Source organism: Ursus arctos, unplaced genomic scaffold, assembly GCF_023065955.2.
Source record: "Ursus arctos isolate Adak ecotype North America unplaced genomic scaffold, UrsArc2.0 scaffold_17, whole genome shotgun sequence".
Lineage (NCBI taxonomy): Eukaryota > Metazoa > Chordata > Mammalia > Carnivora > Ursidae > Ursus > Ursus arctos.
The window spans coordinates 38,162,599-38,177,813 of record NW_026622841.1 but is presented as its reverse complement, the minus strand read 5'-3'; the positions used below and the strand labels follow the sequence as shown (position 1 = coordinate 38,177,813).

Sequence of the window (15,215 nt, the reverse complement as noted above, 5' to 3'; positions counted from 1 at the left end):
AAGCAAGTATGTTTATCAAACCAGTTTTGCCGCACAATTAGGGGACAAATTTCTGGGTTTTGGTATTTCTGTGTTTTAAAAGCATGAAGTTATTGTCTGTAAATAATCAGTTCCAGAGACTACCTTGTGTGATATCTCTGGTGAGAGCCCTTTTTTTAATGATCCAGGAACCTCGCAGTGGTTGAGTCAGCTCTCTCCCCGTGGAAATAACAGCGATCACTAGAATAAGAGTTTGCTTTAGGAAATCGGGTTTAGCCTACGCATGTCACGTTAGTTCTGTGTGTGTGTTTGGGGGAAGCACGGTTGCAGGGACATGTGCTGACATGGGAAACAGGAGTCCTCAGAGCCGTTGAACCAGCTTATCCCCTCTGTTGAGCCTTGGAAGCACAGCAATGCCTCCAAGGCATTAAAATGAATCTTATTTTTCATACAAATTGACACCAAAGCAAGAAATGGAAGCAAAAGAGTGCCTTCCATTTTCTGTGTAGCACCTGAGGTGACGGTTTTCTAAAGCACTTGAAGTTTTAACTCTGAAAGTCTGTTTCTGTTCATATATGTGTAACTAAACATTAAAATACAGGTATCAAACTTCGCCGCAGGAATAAACAGATAGGAGTGTGTGTGTGTGTGTGTGTGTGTGTGTGTGTGCAGTATGTGTGCACATGCTCACACAGGCGTGTATATCCAACACAATTATTAATTGCATACATATATTTTCAGTATTTATTATATGTCTTATGTGTTCTAGATTCTGAGAATATATTGGTAAACAAGAAAGGAAAAGTCCCAGTTCTTGTAAATGAATAAAGAAATATATATTTTCAAATAGAGATGAATGCTATAAAGAAAAATAAAGCAGGGATTAATGGGGGGAGGTTAATTTAAAAAGGATCATTTCCTGCCTATAGAAGTCTTCTGCCAGCCATGCAAATATCTGCAGAATGAGCCTCTCGCATAGTGGGCCAGTGGGTAGAAAGTCCCTGGGGTTGGCCATGAGTTCAAAACCAGCAAAATGCTGGGGTGACTTGGACAGAAGTCAGAGGCATAATGAGGTCCAAATACCATGCGCCTCGTGGACAGGTATAGGATTGTTCCTTCTAAGAACAGTAGGAAGTCACTGGAAGGTTTTGAATAAATGAGGAACATGACCTAATTTCTCTCTTACAATATCACTCTGGCTGTTGTATGAAGAACAGACTGAAGGGGGCCACTCTGGGAGCAAGGGAGCTGTCAGGAAGCCATTATAACAGTCAAGGCAAGAGCTGATGGTGGCTTGGATGAAGGTGGGGACATTAAGATACGGCCAAGTTTGGGAACTATTCTATGGACACAGCAGATAACATTTTCAAATACACTGAATATTGGTATGAGAAAAAATAAGTAATTAAGGATGGCTGCCAGAGTTTTAGCCTGAGTTAACTAGATGGAAGGTCATAAAATTTGCTGAAGTAGGGGAGACCAGGCAAGAGCAGTTTGGGGGTTGGGAAGAGAAACCATTAGTTCTGTTTAGGACTTAACCTTGAGAGGCCCACAGGATCTCAAAGTGGAAGTGTGTGGTAGGCCACTGGCTAAATGAAGATGCAGATGCAAACTTTAGAGTCTTTGGCCTAGAGATATTATTTAAAATCATAAAATAAAATGAAATTAGGCAGAGGGTATGGACATGGAAGATGATGGGTCCTGGGACTGAGCCTTAGAATACAAAAAGAAAAACCAGCAAAGGAAAGGAATTGTCAGAAATAGGAGGGAAAGCATGATATTTTGGAAGCCATGTCAAAGAGTGCTTCAAAAAGACGAGTGAACAACTGAAAACTGACCAGAGGATTTGGCAACATGGAGGCTGGTGGTGGGCTTGACAAGTGGTGATTCAGTGGACAGGTAGGGGACTCCCCAAGAGAGACGAAGATCTAAGAAAACAGATGCAAGAGGAAGGCAATGCCTCTTAGGACTTTTGCCATAAAAAGAAGAAGATGATAGCTGGAGGATGCAGCATCAAGACAAGGTTTTGTTTGGTCCTTTGGTTGTGTTTTTAAGTCCAGAAGTACTGGAAAGTACTTGAGCAGGCAAGAGGAAATGAGAAATAGGCCTTAGATTGGAGCAGGAACAATAATAGGAGGGAAGAGAAAATATACAGGTAGCAACGGAGGTAAATGGCACTAGACTTGGCATTAGACATCTTAGTGGCAAGATGAAGATTGTGTCTTCTGATTGCTTCTATTCTCAATGAACTATGAAGCAAGGCCATCAGCTGAGAGTGAGGAGGGAGGTTTTGGAGAAAGAGGCATGTGAGGAGAGAGAAAGCATGAGATAGCTAACTTGGAGGGTGGGAGGGAAACCTAGTGGGGTTGGCTAGTAGCCAGTATGGCTCATCAGTAGCCGGTTTTCTCCATCCACATGTAGTCATTCAGGTACAGGGAGGAGGGTGAAGAGTGTTAGGTTTAACCAGGGCCAGGGCTTTACCAGGCAGGTATAATGGAAGGACAGATGGACGCAAGGGCTGTAGGTATATGTGCTAATGTGATTTCAGGGATGAGCGACATAAGGCCAGTGAGGAGGGAAGTAAGGACATCAGAAGATGATAGACAGTGAGAAGGTGGTAGGGTAGAGCAAAGGAGGTGGCATCTCCAGGATGAGTAGATAGCGGCCACATGAAGGGGCAATGGGTGATAAAACCTGACATCCTTTAAAGTGGTGGGTTTTAAGGTTGTGGAGTGACAATAACGACATAGTAGGAAGACACCTGCCTCCAATAATATGAAGTTCTGGGTGAGGTGGGGGAGCAGAACCCAGTGCCCATTAGAGGGGGTGGCTGGGAAAACAGTACTCTCAGAAGAGTGCCAGGTTTTGACTAGAAAAGAATGGAAGTGACCATTCAGAAGGGAGTTTAAGGGTTCTGGGGATTTTGTGGATGTGATACCAGGAGTTCCAAGGACCTTGTGAAAGGGTCTGGATGGTGTGATTGGGTGGTAAGTTAAATTTTATTTGGGGGTATACAGAAAGAGTTCCAAGAGTGAGAATGACCCAAAAGATTTGGATTCCACAAAGGGAGGTTCCAGCTCAAGGAAGGGTTACATCTAGAGTCGGTTTATAAGGGAGTTTTTGTAGAATTTGCAATCATTTCACTCCAGAAAAAAAATATTCTTGATAAAGTTTCAAGCACATAAGTTTTATGAAGGTGAAGGCTGGTAATAGGAGTGTAGAGCATACCTGCCATATGTTAGAATGTTTCTCTGTGAAGTTTGGTTTAGAATTTCCATTTGGAGGAAGACATCTGCCTCCTTTCAGGAATGGGGCAGAGTGCCTTCTGGTAGAAATGAACAATGTTTGCTTTGGTTGTATTGGTAGTGGCCTTCACTTAGGGAAAAGGCTAACAGGGACTGGTGGGATACGGATAGAAGATGAAGAAAGAGTTTCCGGGGGCAGGATCAATGGTGTGAAAGAGCGGTGAGGACAGAGGACTGGGGAGAGAAAAAGAAGGAAGGCATTCTGGAGTTGGCAAAGGATATGTGGAGGGGATAATGAACCTCAGAAGAAATGAGCGTGGTGGCGAAAGGAAGGTGAGCTGAAAAGGAGTTATTTGTTCCTTCCTTGTGGCTTCTAATGGGACTCTACCAGCAGCTTGAAAGTGGTTGGCCATATGCAATGGGATTTTGGATTACTCCACTCTTTGAATTTCTTCTCATCTTTTCCTAATTCTTTCCCAATTTCTTCTCTTTTTGTGACAATACCCTGTCACCAGACACCATCGTTGACAATTCCTTCCTTAGGTGATAGGTAAAATGCAGCATGGGGTGGCAGTTTTCAGCCATTGGTGAAAGGGAAGAAGGGGGAAGGAAAAGAAGTCTCCTCCAGGCAGTGTTGTTGGGAGTCAATCATCAGTAAGGGACAAATATAAATTGGTTTTCTGTAAGCTGGGGCAGTGACAGAATATATGCATATGTATTAGAATATTATAATGCATTCCTATCACTGATGACATGAAGGGAGTTAATAGGATTTAATATCTATAGCTGACTAGAAAAACAATGTATGTATCCTGTTTAAATTTCCAGTGACTAATATGCATTATGATTTCAAATTTCAGTCTTGTAATCAAGATAATAGATAAATGAGGTTATATTTGTATTTTATGAGTACATACATGTTTTATGAGCATGTATTAAAATTTACAATTTTGTATTTCATTCAAAGACATGCATCTCAGGCATCATTTTCATAAGAACTGAAGCTTAACTTAAAAGAGTTCATCTTTGGAATGGACATATCCAAAGCATTTGAATTCATGGATTTTTCATTTTTCCTCCCTGGTAGCAATGAAATTAAGGTTATATATTATCATAGGATTGCTATTCTTTATAAGTTTTGGTATTAACTGCTTACTTTTTAATTGCATAAGGTATTATAATATGAAAATCCCACATTTTTGAGATGCTTGAGTTCCTGCATGGTTTTCTAAATAAGAAGTGATAAAGAGTTCCTTGGGAATAAGAGCCACTTTCCACTGTGATACAATACTGACTTAATTTCACAAGATCAAAAGCAAAAACATGACTGTTATTTAGTATCTAACAAAATACATATGTCTGTGTGAGGGGGAAATGTTATACAATGGGTAAAGACCAAGGCAGACAGATCTAGGGTGGAATCAGCCCATCTTTGTGCAAGTTGTGTGTCCTGGCAAGTTCCTTCACCTCTGCAGGCTTAGACTCCTCATAGTAAAACTAGAAAAATCATGGAACAGGCCTCCCAGGATGGTTGTAAGGATTAAGTCAAATATGCAGGTGAATGCATAGTGAAGTCCTGGGAAATAATTAGTACTCAATAAATACTACTGTCCATGGTAAAAAAGGGCCAGCTATGGTTGACCAGATGGTTGGAATCTGTCTAAGCGATTGTGGTAGAGCTGTGTTTGGTACCTAGCCCAGATACTTTGACCACACTGGTGCTGTGTTCCCCAGGTTGCTCATGGCATGCTGCTCCCTCTCTGCGGACTTGCTCTCAGCTGTACAGGCCATGTCCCTGCCCACCCTCCCCCTGGGCTGGGGGAAGGCCTTAGCCAATGACTGAGTGATTGACTCAGGGGTACAGAAGACTGGCCTGCCTGCCTCCTGATGTGACCAATTCTCCTTTGTTTAGGAGAGCCAAATCAATGGTTCATCAGCATTTGCCCAGACCTATACAAATGACTTCACGTACCAAACACATCAGGGACAGAATGACGCAGCTTTGCAGGTAGGACTCCCACAGCTCTAAAAGGGGGTTTAGTAGAAAAAGAGCTGCCAGGCCCAAATTGAGAGTACACGTATAATTAAAGTTTTACTAAAATTCAATTCTGAGCCTCCTAGTAGCTAAAGCAAAAGAGGGGAGACACGTTAAATCACACAAATGCATCAGTGGCAATTGTCCAAAGCACACAATACCTCAGTGCTACGGTCTGGCAAGAATTTGTCACATAGGTCTTCACATGGGGCATGCTGAGAGGTGACAGTGACAGGTGTCCTGCAGTAAATGCAACGCTGTTTCCTATAGTCTTTTCTTGCAGCATATTCATTGAGGGCTTTCAACTGAATTCCTGTTCCTCTCAGGGGCGGGGGGACGCAAACCAGTGAGGTCCAATGGCACAGTTTTATGGGAGTTGGAATTAGCTCAGAGATAAAAGCTCGACTCTCTAGACCAGAGGAAGGAATATGTCCATTATGCTCCTCCCTATCCACCCTCCCCCACCCAATCCCTCAGCTATGCTTGATAAGACACGGAACAGTAAGCAGATGTAGGTTCTTTTGAGGAGGAGGGGGCATAACCCAGGGAGCAGGTTTCCGGTGTTGCTGAAAAGGTCTGTCTCCGAGAAATGGGAAATTCACAGTGTTTTGTGAACACCACGTGATCACACCGAGCCTGGCATTTTCACAGAGGCCTGCTCCACCTGGGAGGGGAGGCGGGCTAAGAGAGCATAGTCCCCAGAAACAGGACTTCGCAGCTTTCTCTTGTCACATGTTAGTTTTGATCTGGCCTTCAAAAAGACTCTTCTGCAGATTTTTTGCTTAGGTAAACCTGATGGCTGTGCACCGTTCACTTACAAAGGCTCTATTCAGTTCAAATCACTTCGGAGGGAGAACAGGTTAAACAGTAAATGGGGAGTTTACAGTGGATTGTACATCTGCTAGCGTTTTCTGGGGACACGTCAAGTCTGTCATTGCAAAGATACGTTAGAGGAGAGATACTAAATATCCCTTTTGTTCCTGTTCTAAACCTGATTCTACAAAGCTCAGAAACTGTCCCCTTTGGAAGGCTGAAGGAGAGGAACCAGCAAAGCTGCAGGGTTTGAGAGAGAACGTCCCGTTCTCCTCGAAGAAGTGTTCGTGGAGGGTGGCCTGGGTTGTTTTCCTGGAAGATTTTCGAGAGTGAACAGATGTAACAATTTCCTATAATTTGCTTCGGTGCAGATGCTGAAAGAGAGCATTCACAATAAAATATATGCAGAATATGTAATTTCACTTGGATGTTCTGGGGTTTTAAAGTAAAAATGTGTACCTGCAAGCTGTTTTATGGTTTCTCGGTCATAATGATCTCTGTTACACAGAAGGCTACAACCGCAAGTCCTCCTTCATGTGCAAGCCTTCCAAAAATACCTTGATACCTTTGTGTATTCGGCAAGGCACGGTGTTCTCCCTGTGTTGGCTTGGGAAGTGTGTTAAAAGGTTCAATTTCTCGTTGCGATAAATTAATGCAGTAAGCACATCAACAGGGAGGATGGTGGATCGTCTTCGAAAGGAGCCCTTGCAAAAGGTGCAGCCACCTGAATGGGTCTCAAGTGACGAAAGCTGCAAAAGAACCTCAACTAGGCTTATGAGTTATGACCGCAGATAAAGCTTATTTACGGAAACTGCATTGTTGCACTGATAAAACGGGAGAAAAGTGGGGGAGAAGGTGGTGAGAATTCTTAATAGCTGCAGCTTGCTACCTGCCTCTAGGGAGTCTGTGCTTCTGCTCGCGGCGGTCCTCAGGGGATGGATAAGGAGAGGGGCTGGGGCATCGCTGCGAAGCCAAATCCCCAGACAGTCAATGAGCGAATGCTCTGCTGCGTACGCCCTCCGCCAGCTCAATGGTTGACCCTCCCTCCAATTGTCAGCCCAATTTACCGACTGTTTCATTTGTCCCTGTGCACAGAAATATATTTTCCACAGTAAATACGAAACGGGCTGCTACCGGCGCCTTCCACAACACACATACTTGTTGAGTTCAATAGTTACCATTGGGGTTCCATTGGTCCTCTCCACCCAGCACAAACAAGAAGTTTTCTACCTCCACGACGCAGTGGTGGGCGCTGTTGTATGGCATAACTGGAATTAAGGGGGGGGAGAAAAAGACGCATGAAATTCTCCATCTTAGGACTCGATACCGTGGCTCACTGGTTATTTGCTTCCACGAAAGGGCATAAAATGTGAGAGTAAGTCGGAAGGAAGAAGAGCGCATAAGCAGCAGAGCGGGGCACCCACCCATCCACAGTGGCTCAGCTGTGTGTTCCCAGCAATTTCAAACCCAACCCCTTTTGACTAATTTTACATAATGTTATTCCGCAAATTAGTCAAGAACAACCTGTCATGCTGCTTTCAATTCTTAAGTTCTCCTTACCTGCCTGATGATGGGGATTGCATTCTAAAGCAAGGACTGAAACTCCCAAATGGTCAGGGCTGGGGTTACTTCTTGGAAGAAATAACCCTGCATACACTTGGAGCCATGAAGATGCTCTGCCCAGACTTGGTTTGCTGGCAATCTTTCCATAAACAGACTCGGGGTGCTTGGGAGCTTTCTATTCCACAGCAATGAGCAAGCTGAATTTCCATACAGTTTTAAGTTTTTAAATTAAGGTCCTGCTGATTTAATGCCTTCTCCAAATGTATACGCTTAATCTCCTGTACAATGTCATTAGCAGCACAATCACACATTTTCTATCTATCTGCTTAGGAGCTCTTCTGGAACAAAGATAAAAACTGTCAGGAACATCACAAATATCCACTCTCTTGGTCTCGCGCCCCCCCACCACACCCCTCCCCTCCGCCCCCGCCGCTGGCCCCAATGTGGTGGCTGCGAGGAGGGCGTGTTCTTCAGAAACCCACCAAAGCCAGGTTTCTCTGTATTTGTCTGTTCTCATTTACATTTTCTTTCGGGGACACGCACAGTGAGACGAGGACAGCCCTGTCACCCCGTGTGCAGTGCAGTGCTGGTCTCTGCTATTATCATATCATATGGCAAATGTAAACTCACACAGAATTAGTTATCATATCACATGCGGTGGTTTGGACCCAGTGACACCAGTAGGAAAAATGATGTCCTTGTTCAGCTCATCATATGGGCACCTTAAATCTAGGTGAGGACAAATGGGGAGGCGATGTGCATGTTCAGGCAGGGAACTTATTGCTTGACACGGATCAACAGAGCACTTAAGAAACCAGTGCAGTGGGAAATCAATATGAGTCAGGGCCAGCTCTTACTTTGTGCTCTTTTGCCAATGCCAAAAGAGAGAGAGCCTATCTTATACCCAACTTATTTTGGATGAGATAGATCTCTCATTTCATTTTGCTTTTCCTATCTTTTATTTTTCTCAGGATGCACTTATGCTGGCTAAGATATGTAAATACGATGAATAAGGAACAGGCATAGCCTTGAAATCTATAACACGGCTTCCGAAAAGAGCAAATCAGATCATTTAAGCTTCTTACTAAAGGATTTTAGGAGTTTGGGTTTATTTTATTAGTTAGTTATTTTTTACTATGAATATTCATTGTTTTTGAACTTCCATCTGTAATGTCAGGAGGCCTTGGTACAGAAACCCCTGATTTCTGTGATGATGTGGACATTGGATGTGGATTTCTGTGGTCCATTAATTAGGTCACTGACTTAGGGGGTCATGTTGGGGATGTCCCTTTGCCCCTCCACCCTCAGTTATCTCTTTGGAAAACGCTTTTTAACAATACAGCTCTGCAAAGCTACCATATAGTTTCTCAGAATCCACTGGGGCAGAATATATGTTGAGTTTGCTGACCAGCTAAGATGGTATAGGTTTTGAACATTAAAAAAAAAAAATTAATCATTATTGTTTAGATTAGGATGCTAGTTCCAAAATAGCAAACAGAAGACGATGCTACTCAGACGTGATGTGTACTGTGCCTGTTGTGAACAGCCCGGTGCTACTCGGGTCATCATGGTGTCATCTGGGCAGTGTAAGCTCACGGCATCGATTGTCATCTACGTGCCTCTATTCACGTGGGATGTGAGCGTGAGAACAGAGGCCCTGGATGATAACTGACTTACGTTATGACTGCCACTCTTTCGATATTTAAATTCTTGGCCAGCCCAGGGCCCAAGCCTTATAAATAATGAAAACCTATATTATCATCTTTTTAACTAGAAGTCCAGTTTGATAATAAAGCGCAATCTCTGAAAATAAAACAACACTTGCGTTTTGTTCTTGCCATTTATTTGCTCCCATTCAGGCAAGCAGAAATTAAGCGAAGGAAATAATACATGATTTATTCTTAAGCCTCTTTTTCATTTGATTACCCCTATTGTTATGCTTTATGCAAACAAATGAAACGATTGCACTAAACTATCAAAACCTTCAAAATAAGACAGAAGCTCTTTGAAGTCCTAATGTAAAGGCTACTTGAAGGCATTCCCATTTTTTACTCTTGTTTTTAAACCTTATATGCTATATTTCTTGGCTGAGTTTTTTAGTATTCTCATTCCTGAATTATTGTCTTTTCTAAATTATTACCGTGAATCGAGAGGCTATAAATACACACAAATAACTCTTTGAAATTATTCTGAATGTGAAACGTTCCAAATTTATTAGAAAAAAAATCTATATTAAATCAATGTTCGAGTTTTGCAAAAGACCTAATTTGACTTCTGATTAAACCTGAAGCAAAACAAAATAAATCGGGCAGTGAGCGGGTACAAACATCTGTTTAAAGGGCACTAGGTACGGCACGTATTGATTACCTTTTAAATAACAAGGTATACGCGCCTGACCCTTTCCAGATTTCTCGAGAGGGGCACGCCGGCCTTGCCCTCCCAGGCAGGTAGTGGAGGAGAAGTTTGTACTCAAGCTCATATACAGCCCAGTGCGAGTTTTTAGCGTGTCAGTCAGTGAGTTAGAGGGAAAGGGTAAAGAGAAGCTAATCAGGATGAAATGAGATTAAAGGCTGTCTAATTTTACAGCAACTGTGATCCATCAGCCACTGTGAAAGTGACAGTGGAAATGAATGATGGAGACAGACAGGTGGGGCTGTACATTTCACTGATTTATCCTCAAATGCACTGGGCCTTATTTTATTGAGTGAACATGACCGCATTTATCATGACTGTCATCTAAACCCACTTCCCTCCATTTAAAAAGGTCACTTTACTCAGAGGGAGTAGGAGAGAGGCACTTTCAAATCAGATTTAAAATCTCATAACACGTGTTTATAAGGCCCTTTGTGAGAATTCTACACTTTACTAAACAAACTAGAAGTTCCAGAAAGAAAAGGGTGGGGGGAAGCCAGAAAATTGAAAAAGAAGAAACCTTTGGTCACCTGAGGGAACACATTCAGTCTCTGAATCGGAAGCAGTTTGTACCATGTTTCCCTTTCCAGCCCCAAACACCTGATATTCTATTCTAGTCTGGGACATTAAATAAAACATTTACATTTAGTATTTTTAATTAAGAAAGTGGGAAGCAAGTAACACTATAAACTTGGACAGGATATTAAGTCACAGTATTTACTCTGCAGAATGACTAATCCATCACGCACTCAAGAGATGTGAGCCATTGCTACAAGCGGCCACAATTATTTATATGCCTGTTCATTGTTTTCTCCTAAGTGTAAGGCCACAAAAAGAAATCTCAGTTACACAAATTCTTTTACCCCTCCCTGTGCCAGTGCAATAAAGTGTCCTAGAGTGTTATGCACAAAACTGGTTTTCGTGGATATGACAAAGGAGAGTCAAACCCTCAGAGTATTTTGTGGTCCTTTTCATACTACTGACCACCATTTACCGAACATTTACCACGTGCCAGACACTTTCAGGTGCTACAGATACAGGTAGAGAAATTAAATACGTACTTGTATTCGTGTCTAGTGTCTATATTATAGCCCTGAAAATAGAACAATACTCGTGTTTTTTCTTGCCATTCATTTGTTTCCATTCAGGCAAGCAGAAATTAAGTAAATGAAATCATAGCTGATATATTGTAATACATGATAATATGCAATAGGTGATAAAATAGACCAGTTTTTTATTTACCTACATCTTTCACTTAATACAACTCACTTCAAGGTAGGCATTACTCATTCGCTTTATTTCTATAAGGAATACTGAGGCCTTGAGAGGTCAAGTCACTTGTTGAAGGTCACGCTCAGCTAATGAATGGCAGAGAGAGAATCCGAACACAGGGATAACCGGATCCCAACCCACGCTCTTGTCCATTTCACTCTACTGATTTTCAATAGGTATGTTCATCCAACCAGCAAGTAATTACTGAGTACCTGTGTGTTCAATGAGGGTGCTCTTGAAATTTCTATGTAATTTTTTGTATTGAATCATATTTTAAAAGTTTATTATTTTCATATTGAAAGGAATCCTTAATTAGAGCAAGGGCACCCCTATAATTTTTTTTTTAATAAATGCAGATATTCCAATAGTTGGTTTTCTTAAAATAAGGTATGGTTGACAGAGCCAGTGTTCAGAAAAATACTGAAAAAATCAGCCAGTTAAGGATGGGTAGAGTCTTTTGGCGGATAGTTTTTATTTAAAAAAAAACAAACACCCAAGTTATATTTTGACCTTGTAATCAGATTCAAAGTATCTTGGGTACAGAGGCGCTTTTCCTGCCATACGAAACGTGCGGGGGCTTGTTGTATTCATGTAGGTCTTACTCTGTTAGAGATCCACATTACCCTGTTTCCTCCCATATATGTCTAAGGAATATGCATCTCTTCCAGCAGAAAGTATAGGTATCCTTTCCAACCACACATTTTCAGGAACATCCAAAGAAGAGACTGAATAGGGCTATGCTAAGTTTATGGGATTGCTAAATAAACGGTTGTTGAATGCTTACCATCTTGCTGTAATGCTTTTGAGGGCCTTGGTTTTCTATTGGCTTCAAACACATAAGCTTGCAAAACTGTCAAATATGAGATAATTCTTAATTTTTTTTTAAAAAAAATAATGCCCATGGTAAAAATGCAATCTTATTGAAAGTAAAGCTATGCAGGACCAGTAAGTTTTCCTCCTATCCCTGCGCCTCAGCCTCTCAGTTCCTACCTTAGACGCTATCACCATTAGCATGTTCTTGGATTTCCCTCTCAAAGACTTTATATATAGAAGTCCTTTCCTTTAATACAAATGGCCGCGGCCTACTGTGGGCTTACTGTTTAGTATCTTGCTTTCTTTGTGCTCGGGGATGCATTCACTTAATCTTTCTCTGCCAGTCAAATATTTGTTCAACTGTTACTCTGTGCCAGGCAGTGTTCTACCTGCTGGGGAGGTCATGGCAGAAAGGAGTATCGAGGAACGTTCTAGTCAGGGGAAGGACATAGCACACACGTACATAAGTAGGCACTTTTGTTTTCAATGACAGGTGCAATGAAGAAAAGTACCGGAGGGTCAGAAGAGAGAAAGAGTGATGGGGGCGGGGGGGGGGGGTAGCTAGTGGTCGGGGAAGGCATTTGTGAGTAGAATTTTGAGTCCTCTCAAGCTGAACGAGTGAGCCAGGGAACCATGCAAGGGAGAGGTGTAGGGATAACAAGGACAAAGGCCTTGAGGCACATGCGTGGAATGAATCGAGAACGGCAGGAAGACCAGCACAGCGAGATCTGAGGTGAGGTCTGGGGGAGGCCAAGGGCAGGGCAGGTGCAAGGGTGCAGGCTTGGTCAGAAGACACCACTTGGATTGTCCACTACCTCATTTTTTTTTTTAACGGCTGCACGGTGTTCTGTATGTGGGTCCTATACTGTGTTCCATTCTGAATTCATTCAGCAAGCATTTATTCAAGCTCATTACGTGCAGACACTTTTCTGGTTGCCGATAATGCGGCAGGGAACTAAGCTCTCATAGAGCTTACATTACAGGGGAGAGAAGTATGTAAACAGACACATGATGAACAGGAACACGGCCAAATGAAAATAGGTGATGTAAGGAGAGAGAAAATGGGATGATGTGTTACGGAGTGAGCGCCTGGTTACTGCTGTAGCCGGGGTGGCCAGGGAATGGCATTTAAGATAGAGTTTGAAGGGTTAGAGGGAGGCACCGCTATGAAACGGGGGCAAGGAGTCCACGCAGAGAGACCCTGAAACACAAATGAACCGGATGTGCCTGAGAAGCCCAGAGCGGCCTGTGTGTCTGGAACGCTGAAGGTCAGGCCAGAGTCACGGGATGAAGTCAGGAGGCGGGCAGAGGCTGGGTAGAGGGTCTTCATAGGCCAAGGTGAGTGGAGTGCATTTCATTCTTAGCATGATGGAAAGGCATTGGAGGGGTTTTAGGTGGCTGAATGATGTAATCTGATCTCTGTTTTAAAAGCATTACTCTAGCTCCCGTAGATGAGGGAGGGAGAAAGGGGAAAGAGGGAGACCAGGCAGAGCCCCCCTCTTGTGGTCTGGACGGGAGATGACGGACGCCCGCCCGATCAGGAAGCAAAGCTAGGGATGAACAGCAGGGATGGATTGTGGAAGGTTGTTGCTACCAGCGGTGCTCTGTTGTGTCCTTGGAGGCACACGATGTGCACACCTGGGAGTTCATCTTTAGGAATGATTCCTCCAAAGGAAAGTTCTGGGCCCAAGGATGGCTGCATTGTAGATTTTGTTAGATGTTGTCACACTGCACCCCTTTTTACATTTGTTTGCCGATATGGTAGGTGAACGATAGGGTTCATTATGCTAGACGTTGGGCATCTTTTCATACATTTCAAGTCTTTTTTATAAAAGACTTTATTTTTAAGTGACCTCTACATCCCATGTGGGGCTTGAACTTACAACCCTGAAATCAAGAGTCTCATGCTGTACTGACTGAGCCAGCCAGGTGCCCCGAAATCGGTCTTTCAGATATTTTTTCTGTTGGGTTTTCAATTTCATGATATCAAAATTTATGTTACCTATAATTATGCGATTTCTGTTTTTGAAGTGTTCTTTTCTATGGAATTATCTAGACTGGCAAAATAAAAATGGTATTTTGGAAGAATGATGTTGCTAGAATGTATATTTGTGAAATATTTACTCATTGAGGCAATTATTCAAATAGCATTTATGTGTTGTTGAGAACAAATATAACCTGAAAGAAAGATGCCCCACTTCAGTACTACTGAATGAGCAGTCCTTGCCATAGGATCATCGGGGAATTTTTAGAACAATTTCTTCAACTTTACAGTAAGTGTAATTGAGAAACAAAATAACTAAAAATTTCCTAGTTAGTTTAATACTACCCTCTAGTCTTTCTGCAAAGACCTAGCAACTTGGCCAGTGATTCCCTGGAGGTAGAAACAGATGCATAATAAAACATTTTACATGAAGCAGGGGCTTGATAGATGCTGTTGAATAAATAATCCACAGAAAAGGCCTTTCTTTTTTTACTTTTTTTTCTGTCATATTTGGATTGTACTCTCTCTGCAAACTACCAATAGTAGTTTGTATATTTGGGGATGACTGGATCACTAAGGACAATTAGTCTGGAAAAAATTAAGCCCTGTAAGAAATGTACGTGGTCTGAATCCAGTGGTGAGTTGGCTGAAGTTCTGAATTAACCCAAAGGTTACCAACACTTTCTCCCGCATCCCCAACTTGTTCTGAGCACACGGAGCCAGGTTCCCATAGTCCCACTGGAGACAAAATTTTTGAAGTGAATTCGTGATACATAAATCTGAAAAAAGTGCATATGTATTAGGTGTTGGACGCTGTGCACGAACCAAGAGAGCTTATTTCTTACAGTTCAAGATTGTGTCTAAGGGAGAGTTTTCCTGACAATGAGTATTGCTTTGATACTTCCTCTCTTGTGCAACTGTGGTACTAAATTCATGCCTTTATTGTACACTTGCCAAATCACGACAGTATACTACGATTGCCTGTCTTATGTTTGTTACCACGAAGAGATCTGTGAGCTCCTTGAGGCCGGACTGTGTCATCTTTATAGCTTTATGCCTCGCACGGTGCCCAATACATAGTGCTGGGTCAGACTCGGGC

At 42.4% G+C, this 15,215-nt stretch overlaps 1 protein-coding gene across 1 annotated transcript in view; it reads right to left on the bottom strand.

Annotated features, from left to right (window-relative positions):
• KLHL14 (kelch like family member 14) overlaps positions 1-15,215 on the bottom strand; it is a 97,211-nt gene that overhangs the window by 15,203 nt on the left and 66,793 nt on the right. Inside the window, exon 3 of the mRNA XM_026496163.4 lies at positions 7,251-7,340. Within this exon, the coding sequence (XP_026351948.1) occupies positions 7,251-7,340 (90 nt within the window). The remainder of the gene's footprint in view (positions 1-7,250; positions 7,341-15,215) is intronic.